The sequence below is a fragment of the Talpa occidentalis genome, unplaced genomic scaffold (assembly GCF_014898055.3).
Source record: "Talpa occidentalis isolate TD23 unplaced genomic scaffold, MPIMG_talOcc4v2.1 talOcc4.7, whole genome shotgun sequence".
Taxonomy (NCBI): Eukaryota; Metazoa; Chordata; class Mammalia; order Eulipotyphla; family Talpidae; genus Talpa; species Talpa occidentalis.
In genome coordinates, this window is record NW_023605083.1 from 92,322,122 (window position 1) to 92,336,249 (window position 14,128).

Below are 14,128 nucleotides of genomic sequence, written 5' to 3' on the forward strand. Positions count from 1 at the left end.
TGTACTTTATTACAAAGGCAACAGGATACCAAAACAAGTTTTGGAGCCAGGGATGTCCTGTACACAGCCAGGGATTTTAGAAAGTTATTTTGATGGTTGTGTGGACTGCTGGACTGGAACAAAAAGACATTTGAGGGAGAGAAATTTGGGAAGGGAGGGGCAGATAAATAGAAGACTTTCAACTGAGATAGGGAAAATACTGAGAAATGAATGGATTTATTTAAAAGAGCTTATGAAGGGAAAGTCTTTGGGGCTTTGTGACCATGTGAATGAAACAAAGGCTGGGAAGAGGATAATTAAGGATGATTTGAAGAGGACTTTGTGTCTCAGTGACTAGATAAGAAATAATATCATTTGCAGAAACATGAAAATAGTTTTGGAAGTTTTAGTTGAGGCAAAATGAGGGTCCATTTCAGGTTCATTTATTTATTTGTATTTGTAATTACTGAAAGAAAACAGATCTAAAATCTGTTCTGGAAGAATCATTTGTTTTTGCTGGTCTTGTACCTCTTCTTGAACTTAACCTTGGCCTCTTGTCGGGCCTTGCATTTAAGAGCAGGATCTCTGAAGACATCCTATTGATGACAGTTTTGTCCAACGGAATATCCACAGAATATCTTGTGGGCACAAGGTAATTGTAGTTATAAACTTTCACAAAAGACTTAATCTTTAACCTTTTGGCTTTTTCTTCTCACCCACAGTAGCTGTCACTTTGTGGGGATAGTGATAATGATCAAGTCCTGCTACCAGAGCATGACTGTTAGGTGGTCTGAGGTGCCATCATCAATGTACTTCACAATGACTGCTTGGGTCCAGATAGCATCTTGTCAGGACCAGCACCACCTTCCCAGGTTTCATGAACTTGCCCATTTTGACAGCAACCACTTGGGCCTACAGCCTACTGTAGGTTTAGATATGAAGAGCTGGAGGGGTGGTAGGGCATCTGGTAGACATTTCCTGGGGGTCCTTAGAAACCAGCCAGCCATTGGGAGTCCTCTTTTCAACCTGATCTGTGTGTCTAAAGCTTAGCAGAAATTATTGGTCATAGGAAAATGGATAGATTAGGTTGAATCAAACTTGATTTTGAGGTATCTGCTCACCCAGCTTAATAGAGTTATGTATGCCCCATCTCAGAGATTTCATAGCAAGCTTGTGTGAATGCGTCATCTTTTGTGAGTGTGTGATGTGGCCAGAGTCCTGCATCCTTATTAGGTCGAGTTTGCATTATTGTCCAGATCTCCCCTAAGGCAGCAGGTCAACCCAACCCTTCCCAGTGTGGAACCTGCCCTCTGTTTCTCAAGAGTCAGTGTGACAGGGAAGATGTTGGAATGCTTTGTGCAGGCTCCTCGGTACTATGATGTTGACCCTTTGGACTTGATCTGAGAAAGACCTTGTATTGATCCCATGCCTCAGCCAACCCCTTCCTCATAATTTTGAAAGGTAAAAGAGTAGGGCCACTCTCACCTTTTCAATATTCACAAAGCTGATTTTGTAACTTCACTCCCACTTTATTTTTCTTGAATGGACACATTAGAAGGTGTGGGACAAGAACTGCTGACTGTTACTTGCCTCATCCAGCCCCAGGGAAAACGCTGGACAAGGATGAAGGGGATCAGTACAAGGGCTTTTACATCACTGAGAGTCCTGCTAGGCAAAGCCTATTCATTAGGATGGGGCCAATGCACCAGTCCAGACAAACACCAGCTCTGGGCCCTGGCTAGATGGGAAACATGGTGGCCTGGAAGATGACGCCAACAATTTCTGCAGGGCCAGGCCTGCCATTAGGTGACTCAATGTGTTTCCCAGAATTTCCGCCAGGAGGCAGGGACAAGAGCAGCAGCCTTTATTTTTTCCTCTTGGGCTGGGACTGCCTGTCTTGGCACTAGATCCACAGAAAAGACTCACTTAATCACCTCCCTGCCTGTGATCTCATTGGCCAGCTCACCGCTTCAATCAGGAAAGAAGATCCTGAAAGAGGGCACCGAATAAGACCTGCTTGGGTTTAAACCCCAGCTCTTCTGGGCTTCACTTTTCCAACATGTACATCATTTTCCAACAGGTAATAATTCCAGTCTCATAAGCTGCTTATGAGACCAAAGGAAGTAATCTATGCAAAGCATTTCTTGGGTGGCAGTATATAGTGGTTGAAAATGTGATTTCTGTAGCTCAGACAGTCCAGACTGGTTGGGTTTGAATCTCGAATCCTCTTTTTTTCTAGTCCGAGTGACTTTGGGCAACTTCATCTTGCTGAGTCTCAGTTTCCTCATTTGTAAAATAATAACAATATCTATCTCATAGAGTCAGCTTGAGGATTAAATTATGCAAACCACAATTGACAATCTACACAAATGGTACAATAGAAATGAACTACTCATTATTACTGTCATGATTTTTCCAACTCTACATCCTTCAGAGTTTAGATGAAGGTGCCATCCTTCCCACAAACCCCCATTAATCACATCTCTGATCTTCATTGATTTAGACACCCCTTAAATCCATCTTGCATAGTTTGTTTATGTCCATTCCCTCAAAAATGTAACTCCCTTCCCAGGCTCACATTGCTCTCACCTTGAGAGCAGCTTTACTTACTGACATCGGAATTACATTGCACATGACACAGCAAAAGTTCTCAAAATTGCTTTTAAAAACACCTCTGTTTCTTCAAGTTTCCCTGAGCAATTCCCCATCCTGTTTTTCCCCTTTCTGAGATAGGCTTTCCCTCCCAGGCCTTCTTCTCTCAGTTCCCTTGGGGGGAGTGTGTGTGTATATGTTTATATGTATATTCATAGAATTCGTATATGTGTATATATAATGGATTCCATTCGTTGGGAGCCACAGGGGGATGAAAACACATTTATATAAATGTACCCTTAGTTATATAAACTATGTAAATGGAAATGAGGTGCTCTCAACGAATACAGGTATTTATTCAACAAATACTCTGTGTCCGGGATCAAGTTGTCTGTTGGGATAAGCAGGCATGAAGTTCTAGCTCTCACGGAACATACATTCTACTGGAGGAAGACAAGCACAGAATTTCAGGCAGTGGGCGCGCCGTTATAAATAACAAATACAGGACGGATCGGTACTCTATTGGGTAGCGCTGGGGGCGGACTCGTTGGTGAAATCTGGGCACAGATTCATTTTATAAATGGGAAACCTAGAAAACAGACACTTGAAGGGCTGTGACGGCTGAAAAACTGGGCGGCAGGCGCTCCTCTGCAATTGTGCCACTTTCACGAAAGGCAAAGCGCTTATTCGGCTAAACCCGCAAGGCCGAAGCCCGCACGTCACCGGGTGCGGGGGCGCTTGCGCAGAAGACGGCCGCCAGTCTGACGTTAGCACGCCGGGCTCGACCCCGCCCCCTGGGAGGCCAAGGTCGCCGCAGCCCCGCCTAGGCCCTCCGTGCCCTTGTGCGCATGCTCCGAGCCCCGCCCCCGTGCGTCACAGAATGGCTCTGACACCCCGGCGGCTCCTGACGTGTCGGGGAGGAGCCGGGCGCTGAGGTGCGGGGAGTGGAGCTCTGGGCTGCGGAGGGGAGCGGAGCTGAGCGCCTGGGCGGACCTGGCCAGGTCAGCAGAGTAGAGACGCCGGTGGAGCGGCGGCGAACATGCGTTTTTGACACTTTGGAGGTGAGCGTGCGGTGCGGGGCCGCTCCCCAGGGGCCCAGGCTCGGCCAGCGACGCCGAGGCCTGTCCCCGGGGAACCTGCGGGGCCAGGGGACCGTGTCTGAGGCCCGACCGGACCGGGCCGGCGCTGGTTCTGGGGAGGCTAGTTCGGAGGCAACTGTTTCAACCGCTCTAACTGTCCCCTCCCGGACTTGGTCCGAGACGTGGCCCACCGGGGGCGCCTGGAACGGAGCTAGTGCAGCGGCCTCCGGAGGATGTGCTCGCGCCCGGGGGTGGGGTGAGGGACGGCGGGGACGGAGGGCGGAACGTGGCACCGTGGGCTCGGGCGCTGGTGGCGCAAGGAGTGGTTCAGTTGGAGGTGGCGGTGGTTTGCCCAGCCCGCCGCCTCCGCCCACCAATTCCCTCCTGCTGGCAGGGTAGTTTGCAGCCGCGTTGAATTTTGAGCTCTCTTGTTTCTCCCTGGGGGCGAGAGCGGAAGCAACCCACCTTGGGCTGTTTTGGCTTTCCCTCGACTACCGGCTCCAAACTGCTAATCATCCTTCTTGGAGTTCAGGAAAGTGTCACCAAGCGGGTTCGGGTTGCTCGTGTTCGTCTCTTTATTGCTGGCAAGCAGCGAAGTAATCCTTTAGGTTTTGAAAGGAAAGCGAGGGTTCTCTCACCACTGTTACATTCCATTTCTGTAGCGCCTTTAAGCATTTCTGGACACTCCTGCTATCCCTTTTGAATCTCATTACCCTATGATTGTGCCTAATTTGAGGGGTAGGGAAATTGAGTCCAGGTGGGGTGGGGAGTATTAGTGGTTTATCCTGCGGATTCTACCAACTGGTGGGTGACTTCTTTGGATCTGAATATACGTCTCTAGGCTTGCAGTTTTGGTTTCATTTTGAGGGCTTGTTATACTCTTCTTAGCTAGAGAGCAAAGCAGAGAATTCGACTTGCAAAAATATGCCTGAAACCAGTAGATTTATTCAAATATTTCCCAGCACATTCATTTAGGATAAGAACTGCTAACTCATTTGTAAGAAAAATCCTACTTTGAAGCTTATTCATGAGTCTCTGGGTAATTGTTTTGTCTGATAAATTGTGTTGCTCTTAATTCACTTTTGAAATAGGGTAATGGCTTTGCTAAATCATGAAGTAGGGTGAAATGCAGCGTTAAGTCATAGATTGAAGAGAAGTAAGGGGGAACTGAATTAGCTATATCTTCTGAATTTTTACTAAAAGTATTATTACTATTTAAAAGCAGAGATCATAGGGTACAAAAAAACCTTTGGCTAGCCCTCATTAGTGGTTTACCTGGCCCAAGTAGAAGTCAAATTTTATGAAATGGTAGTCCTGATTTTTTAAATAAATTGGAGTTGAACAAGGAACACTAAAATAATAGACTTAAATTAAAACTTGGACCTTGATTTTATGACATTTGCAAGACTCACTTTAAACCATGGTGAGATTAGCTTGGCTACTAAAGCTTAAAATTACTTTTGACATAACTTTCTGAGCAATTCAGGAGGTAGAAAAAGAAGGTGGATAGGTCCAAAAGGGAGGCCATATTTGTGCTCAATTTGAAAAAGTTAGAAATTTTTAAGTGTTCTACTTAGGAGAAATAGAATTTGGTTAAAAAGGTACGTATTTTTACTTACAGTGAGTGAAAGAACTCTCATCCCATTAGACCATTCTACAAGTATGACAAGAAGACAATATATAAAATGGATTTTCTTAAAATTATTTTTATTATAACATTTTCAGGTGTAATGACATAAAACTATGTATTGTGAAATGTATATGTATTGTGAAATGATTTTATATGTATTGTGAAATGTGATATGTATTGTGAAATGGTCACACAATAGATCTAGTTAAAAAAAAAATGGATTTTCTAACCATTATATAGTTTTCTTGTAAATGTATTCTGGGCAGGCTGTTTTATATCCAAGTGAGTTCATTTGTCAGTTGCTAGATATCTGAAGGTCATACACTGTATGATAATGCCCAGTATAAAAGTCATACTTTTGAGATTTACACTTATTATGTGGTATTGAGGGACAGTTGGGTTGGGGGAAAGAGTATATAATTGTCTGCCTTCCTTTCAGCTTCAGAATATTGTAGATATTATGAAAGCATTGTTTTAGCAGTGTAGTTTTCTATATTGGCTAACTTTGTAGAGCCTTAATATCTCCAATTACATAGTTTCAAATAACACAGCAAACACACCCTCCCTCTGTAACTTGAAGCAAACTGAACAAACTGTCTTTAAAACCCCTAAAAAGGTCTTTTGAATATCTGCAGTGGTAGCAAATCTTGTCATTTGTAAAGAATCTGATTTTTGGAAAGGTTAAGTCTGGTGAGTAAAATTAGAGTACTAAAGTTGGATAATACCATTAGGAAGCAGTAAAATGAGATGTGATCATAAAGAACTTTTTGGTTCTTAATCTGACTGTGCAAAGCAATTCTCTAAGAGGTTTTGAAATGCTTTTAGTAATGTGGTGTATATATTATTAATATATGTATATATTATATATAATTTTAAGGGGTCATTTGTATATCAAAGATTTTTAAGCATATTTATTTTGTGGTCATACCTCAAAATATGACTAAACTATCAAACTTTATAATTTAATGACATTCATGTGCATTTACTATGTACCAGACTCTTTACTAAGTACTTTCCAAATATTAACTCAATCCTCATAAAAACCCTATTTTAATTATTATTCCCATTTTACAAATAGGGAACTGGAATACTGAATAAAGTAACTCGCTGAATTCAGACCTTGGAATTTTGGGTCCAGGGTCTGGGCTCTTAACTATGCTCAGCTGCTCCTAATACTTTTCCACGGTTAAATACTTTATATTGGTTTATTCTGGAAAAGATGGCCATCTTAGAGGTTTTTCTGCATAGATTATATTGTTTGATGAGTCAATAAGCAAGTTGTAAAAGTAAAAATTGGAAAATTTGTAGTCAGCATTCAGTTCACATAAAACTAGCAAGAAAATAGAAAAGTGTGTTTGAAATACAAATACATATAATTATTATTATTTTTTAAAAAAGATTTATTTATTTGTTTGTTTATACATACAAGCACTGGGTACAGTCAGAAGCACGGGAGGGTGAGAGAATTCACCAGAGCCAGAGCCGGGAGCAGAGCAGGCAGAAGGACCGAAGTACACTGCTGAGGGGAGCAGCGGACTGCAGGTGAGGTCTGCGCGCCATGTGGGACCCTCCTCCGGTGGCCAGGGAGCAGCCAGGGATTGAACCGGCCCTGCAGAGGCTGCAGGCAGCTTCGCAACCCAGTGCTCAACCACTGCGCCACCGGGGAGGACCAAATACATATAATTAAAAAAAAATTTGCTGGAATTTTTTGGACCCTGAGTCAAATGGTTGGACAAGAAAGAAACATGAAATAGCTAGATTCTCAAGCAGCTTCACAAGACAGCGCCGATTTGATCCCTGGCCGCCGGGCGAGGGTCCCACATGGCGCGCAGATCTCTCCTGCCGCCCGCTGCTTCCCTCAGCAGTGTACTTCGATCCTTCTGCCTGCTCTGCTCTCTGCTCTGGCTCTGGTGAATTCTCTCACCCTCCTGCGCTTCTGACTGTACCCAGGGCTTGTATAAATAAATAAATAAATAAATAAATAAATAAATAAATAAATCTTAAAAAAAAAAAAAAAGCTATTTAAAACTAGAGTCACTAGGGGACATTAGTGGAATGGTTGGTAGTTGTATAAAAGTCAGGACAGACCAAAGTCAGACCATGGATACTTCATAGTATACCTAGAAGGGCAAACAGTGAGGTTCCTCAGGGAGCACTACTTAGCCAAGTACTCTTCAAAGTAATAACTGCTTATAGATCCTCTGATACTATATATAAATGGATCAATAACAACAGCAAAAATAGCCCCACACAGAAAAGTTTTAAGCTTTTATGTATAAATTCATAGATTAAAAACATTCCTAACCAACCTGATGTGTAGAAAGATTGGCTCAACATTAAAATATATTCAAATGATGATTAGATATCAAGGAAGGCATCTGTCAGTATGAACTTCCGTAAGGATTCTGGCTCATAGGCCATGTGATCACTACTGTCATCAAATGCAACATAATAACAGAAAGAGTACTGAAAAAGTATCCTATGCATTAATAAAGTGTTGAAATGCTGAAGTAATATAGGTTATTTCACTCCAGAAAGGCATGTATGTAATCTAGAGCAGGTCCAAAGCATGCCAATGAAAATATTTCATGGACTGAGATGGCAGTATAGTGAATACAAGCTAAAAAAGACAAGAAATAATTCACTTCAGAAAGGAGACAGGGCTGAGAACTACTATTATAAAAGTCTACATAATTTGAAAGGGCATTAAAAAAATGTAAACTTAACAAAAGAATGTTAAAAAATGTAAACTTAACGAATCCTAGACTTTTTCAAGGGAGCAAAATGCATAATTTGCGGTAAAATTAAGAGTATAGAAATAGAAAATACGCTGATGGCTTTAAAGTTGTAGAGCTTATCTCAGTTACATAAAACAATATTAAATTAGTAAATAAAAAACTTCAGACTTGAAATCATTAATTTAAAGATGTTTTATATGAGTTTTATGTGAGTCAGGAAATTTTTGTGCTGTATTTTGATTTCCCTTGAGTTTCCACTCCCCTCCCCCCCATTGACACAAGAGTGATAATGCTTTCATTACAATTTATCCAGCTTCCCAATCATATTAATTATTACATGGGGTTCCTTATTTTTCCTGGAACCATCCATCTGGCTGAGTTATTCTCTGGGCGAAGGCTTCGTTTTGGAATGTCTTTTCTTTGCAACCCTGGGTTGGAGCCACTCTCTCCTGCACCCTGTGCTGTCTAGATCTTGGTTTTCTCCCTCCTTTTGTAACTGTCTCAGGAAGGGTGTGGGAGGTAACTCTCCCTAGTTCTTGTGTGAGCAGAAATCCTCTCATTTCCCAAATTATTTGTTTCCTTTCAATTCAGTAGATTTTAGGATTTTTGTATTTATGGTCTTGGTTTGTCGCATTTGGTGGTTCTTGGTTGTCTGTATGTAATATAAAAGGGTTGGTCAATGATTATTTTAGGTAACTGTCTGCAGAGGTATCTCCAGGGTGCTCCCCAATAAGTCACATCACTCCCTATTCTTTTTTTTTTTTTAAGATTTATTTATGCATGCAAGAGCTGGGGTACAGGCCAGGGGTGCAGGGGGTGGGGGATGGGTGAGGATTCACCAGAGACAGAGTGGGAAACAGAATAGGGAGACTGACTGAAATACACTGCTGAGGGGAGCAGCAGGTGAGACAGGTGAGGTCTGCTGTGACTTGTGGGTTGCTCCCTGGCCTGCCGGGGATTGAACTCCTGCTGCAGAGGCTGCGGATTGCTTCATAGTGCAGTGCTTAACCCTTTGGCCACCAGGGAGGCCCTCACTCCCTATTCTTTCATGTGGAGCCTATATTGAGTTTTATCAGAGACTGTAATGTGGCTTGGCATGCATCAGACTGATAATTTTGTCTGACTGAGAATGATGGGTTTTATAATCCTGATTTAATACATGGTGGTGCTTTGTGAGGTAGAAATAAACCTCCCACAAATCTTTTTGCTTACTTTTTCCTAAAATAGAATTTTTTTCCTTAATAAAGGAAAGTGGCACTTTGAATGTAAAGAGGAAACAGTAAAAGGAAGATTGTAAGTTAGTGTTCCCTGTTTACAGTGGTGCAGAAAGGATTTATAAATAAGAAACAGGTCCTGAATGCAAGGAATTACCTGGAGAGGCTTCACCTTTCATTTCCCAGAAAATGTTTTTAAGTAGCAGCAGAACTTTGCTTCTTGTGTCTCTCTAATCTTGATAACATTTTACAAACCATGATTTATTCAGAAACTGAATATTTGAACTGCACATTTATATTCATGTTTGCCAAACTGCAAACTGGCAACTGCAAACTGGCAAATGGCAACTGCACAATCCAAATTTGAGGACCAGTACCCATGAGTTTCTTTAGAACTGGATTCATATTCAAATGTAATTAAAAATTTGGGGGGCATTTTTGGGAAAGATCTTATGTAGAGCATTCAAGAGACATAGTCATTGTTCGCTGATGCCTAGTTGCTTCTCTTATGTCCCATAATTTTGTTAGCAGGTTGGTTAATAGCAAATATATCTCTCTCCTCAAGGAAACTTATTACCTAAGTTTACTCTGAGGAGTTATTGATACCATGTGGTGATATCTTTAAGTGCTTTGGATATTAATTTGAAATACAAATACCTCTTCCTACTAGATAAACTTCCTTCTTATTCACACTTTACTACAAAATAAATTACAGTTGCAAATAACATTTTCCTTACCTTTTGGGGAAATTGAATAGGAATTGAGAATTTAGATGGAGGGAGAGCTAGGATTATAAAATTAATCAGTGTTATTTACTAGTCAGTATACATACTTGAGAAACATAAGTTATTCAGTCTTCCAAAACCTCATTAAATGGGGGAAAAAAGACTAAGAGATAAGCAGATTGCTTAAGGATTTTAATGGCAGAGTTAGAACCCTGGGGAACTTATATTTTAATGTGCTGTCATGTATAAGGGTTTCTCCAAGAGCAAAATAATAGGGACAAAAGTATGCCAGTGTAGGGGTGATCAAATTAGAGGAGGGTGCATTTAGTGCACTAAATATTTATCCAGTACTTAACAATGCCTGACACATAATAGCTATTCAGTAAATGTTTATAGGCATTAACATTGTGATCAGGGTGTTATGCTTAGTGCCATGAAGGTATGCAAAGTATGTTAAGGAGCCTTATTTTTCAAAGAACTCTTAGGCTGACCGATAATTTAAGATAATTAGAAGATTGACTAATAGATGTCAAAAGTAATACTGGATGATGTGGTCAGGGAAGACAACTAAAATAGAAAAAATTAGAAGGCCTCAAAGGAATTAAAATAAGCGTATAAAGTTGTATTTTAATTTCAACTAGAAATCACTCTTGTACCTTTTTGGTACCCTCTCCTGCACCCACCCTTGGAGTTCTGTATCTGTTCTTGTGTGTGACTGTTAAATTTTCATGAGTGGATTGCGCTAGATGAACTCTTAAATACTCTACAACTCTTGAGATTTTTATTTTACTTTCAAAGCTGGTCTTGTTATCTATTTGTTGATGGCCTTTGTTATCAAGACTACATCCACAGGGCCTCCCCGGTGGCGCAGCAGTTGAGCGCTGGGTTGGGAAGCTGCCCGTGGCCTCCGCGGCGCCGGTTTGATCCCCGGCTGCTCCCCGGCCACCAGAGGAGGGTCCCACATGGCTCGCAGACCTCTCCTGCTGCCCGCTGCTCCCCTCAGCAGTGTACTTCTGTCCTTCTGCCTGTTCTGTTCCCCACTCTGGCTCTGGTGAATTCTCTCACCCTCCCGTGCTTCTGACTGTACCCAGTGCATTTATAAACAAAACAAACAAACAAACAAACAAATAAATAAAACATGCCTCTATAAAAAAAAAAAAAAAGACTACATCCACAATATTGGTCCTTGAGACTGTGGCAGTGAAGTGATTTATGTGCCTGTGCTATAGTAATTCACCTCTCGTAGAATTTTTCATGCTTAAGTCGCTCCAAATTCTGCACGTATAGGGTTGTCCCAGATTTTATACTTTTACTTAGGTTCCGATGTTTTCATTAATATTGAAGCTTGTTTTTACTATTTCACAGGCTTTCTTGATCATGGATGGTGAAGATATACCAGATTTTTCAAGTTTAAAGGAGGAAACTGCCTATTGGAAGGAACTTTCCTTGAAGTATAAACAAAGGTAATGTTGAAAAGCATCATAAAAATAGGGGAGAGTGTTTGGAATACACCATCTGTGGTTCATGCATTTTTTTTTTTAAATGTAAAGTTAAATTTAGATTTAGGATTTGGGTTCTAGAAATATTTTTAACATTGCTTATATTTAAATAGCATAAAAATGCCATAAATCTTTGTTACTCAAATTATTGAAATAATAAGAAAATTGAGTGTCATTTGTAATTTCTTTGCAGTTTGCCTCCTTTTATACTTATTACTACACTTGGCCATCTTTGGCCTGTTGTGTGTGTACTGATTCTGCCTCATTTTCGTCTTTTGGAGATTTTGATAAACTGCTTAAGGCTTCATCTAGCAGACTTCTTTTCAGGCAAGCATTATTAGTGCTTGGAGTCAGCAAGCTTTGAAGGGAGGGAGAAGAGCTCAGGGATATGGAACATTTTTTAAGATTTCAATTAATTAGTGAAAAAACCTTTTAGCTAATAATCTTAAGTACCAATGCCAGTTACTGTGCTGGTTTATATAGAAAGTATCTATCTGTGGCAGGGGTTCTCATCTTTTTTTGCCATAAACACCTAAATAGGCCAGTGAAGCCTGTGGACCCCTTCTTAGAATAATGTTTTTAAATGCATAAAATTAAATTTATTAGAGTTATAAAAGTAACTGCTTTGAAAAAGTAACTAACTGCTTTGTGGTATAGTAATGAGTGCTTCTTTGTTAACACATTAAAAAAATATCTAGGGTGAGTATAAAAAATGTGAGTTCTTTTGGGGCTTTTAACTCATTTTAATTGAAGCCTGAATAAGAGATGCAAAACAGATTTTCTTTATTTTATGATGCGTTAACATTCATACAGAAATGGTTGAATTGATATATAATCATCTTCAAGATGATCCTTACGATTTCTGCTATAACTTACCTTTTCCACTTTGTTTTTGAGTAGCTTCCAGGAAGCCCGGGATGAGCTAGTTGAATTCCAGGAAGGAAGCAGAGAATTAGAAGCAGAGTTGGAGGCCCAATTGGTACAGGCTGAACAAAGAAACAGAGACTTGCAAGCTGATAACCAAAGACTGAAATATGAAGTGGAAGCATTAAAGGTAATTGTTAGAAGTGTTTATTGTGCTGGGTGTTATTAAAATGAGAAATGTATTTTTCTTCCCAAGTGCAGCTTAACAGCAGCAGACAACAAAAAAATATAAAAAAAGATTTTAGTGAATTTTTGAATTTTTAATTCTCTTTCATGGAACTAAGAGAAAGGTGACTTAGAACTCAGTGATTTACTTAGAAACTCTGTCAGTTTTTTAGCTAAAATATTTTTTTCTAGCTATAATATTAGTATGCGATGAGGAATTTTCAGTGGCAGACTGCCTCATTGTGCTTACGTTGGTCTGCATTTAGCCTGAGAATCCAGAAGTTCCTCCACCAAGTTTGGTTTTTGAAGCAATAGTTATGTTATTTGAGGCAACAGTTATTTCTTTATGGAAAGATTAGATTTCTTTCTGAGATGAAAATGGTTTATTATAAATTTTATATAAGTTGAGGCATTTGGAATGAACATGTTATTGTTTACTAAGAGGGTACAATAAATTTAAATTGTGGGTGAATTCCTTGGGTTTTGTCTCTTCCCTCCTAGAACTTGGGTTAAATCCTTTGTTAAAGAAAACTACATTTAATGGCACATACTTTCCTTTTCTCTGCCTTCAGGAGAAACTAGAACATCAATATGCACAGAGCTACAAGCAGGTTTCAGTATTAGAAGATGATTTAAGTCAGACTCGGGCCATTAAAGAACAGTTGCATAAGTATGTCAGAGAGTTGGAGCAGGCCAATGATGACCTGGAGCGAGCAAAAAGGTAAGTGGATGATGTGCATTTTTCTAGAATAACCAAAGGTGGCAATCTAAATTCTAACTTTAGGCTGTTTATTACCTCGATCTTAGTTTCAGAACATTTTCCTTGTTACCTGTTCCTTACCATGTTGAAACTAACCAAAAATCCTTACTTTTACAGATAATGCTATTCCCAACTTTTCTTTCCATTTCCTTTCTTTCATGTACTATTGGTAGTCCTGCAACTAGCTGACAAGCAGAAACTCTGGGCACCAGGACAATATCCCCAAGAACAAGGAGTGTTGGGGATCCCACACCCTTGTGGGTAAATGCCCAGCCAAACAGTGTTGGCCCAAAGCAGGACTGCTGTGACCCAAAAGCTTGCCACAAGTCTTAAGGCATATTCTGGCAGGGATCTATCGGAAAAAGGCAGAAGGGGCCAGATAAACTTGGAAGGAAAACAGCAAAATCAAAATACTAGTCAAGATAAAGGGTGCTATTGTTAGCTTCCCCACAGGTCTCTCACTATGTCTTTGTCTCTTTCAAGTGTCTCCTTCCATGTCCCATAAGTCCTGGTACAAATCAAAGGCCTAGAAGCAAGTGTAGCTTCTTCACATGTCTGCTCCATGTACCTCCTCCATGTCTTCTTCCTGATCTCCTTCCTTCTCATATTTTTTTTTTTTGGTAAAGATTTATTTATTTATGCATATAAGAACTGGGGTACAGGCCAGAGGTGTGGGGGCGTGAGAGGATACACCAGAGACAGAGTGGGGAACAGAACAGGCAGATCTACTGACATACACTGCTGAGGGTGCAACAGGGTGGTCCCCAGGAAAGGGGGAAATCACGTTGGGCGCCAAATCTGTTATAGGACAGGGAGAGGGTCA

General features: G+C 40.6%; 1 protein-coding gene and 1 pseudogene across 20 annotated transcripts in view; one reads left to right on the plus strand and one right to left on the minus strand.

The window, feature by feature from the left end:
• Positions 1-425: 425 nt before the first annotated feature.
• Positions 426-876, minus strand: LOC119232614 (60S ribosomal protein L27-like; annotated as a pseudogene).
• Positions 827-14,128, plus strand: part of NDEL1 (nudE neurodevelopment protein 1 like 1) — a 90,014-nt gene continuing 76,712 nt past the window's right edge. For 5 of the 20 annotated variants that reach the window (XM_037494714.2, XM_054689859.1, XM_054689858.1 and 2 more), the window contains exons 1-5: positions 834-903; positions 1,941-2,059; positions 11,323-11,420; positions 12,357-12,510; positions 13,118-13,266. In XM_037494714.2, the coding sequence (XP_037350611.1) occupies positions 2,039-2,059; positions 11,323-11,420; positions 12,357-12,510; positions 13,118-13,266 (422 nt within the window). In that variant the 5' untranslated portion in view covers positions 834-903; positions 1,941-2,038. Of the gene's footprint in view, positions 904-1,720; positions 2,060-3,459; positions 3,633-6,711; positions 6,823-11,322; positions 11,421-12,356; positions 12,511-13,117; positions 13,267-14,128 lie in introns of those variants that run through there. The other 15 variants (XM_054689865.1, XM_054689864.1, XM_037494720.2 and 12 more) reach the window with 9 other exon arrangements.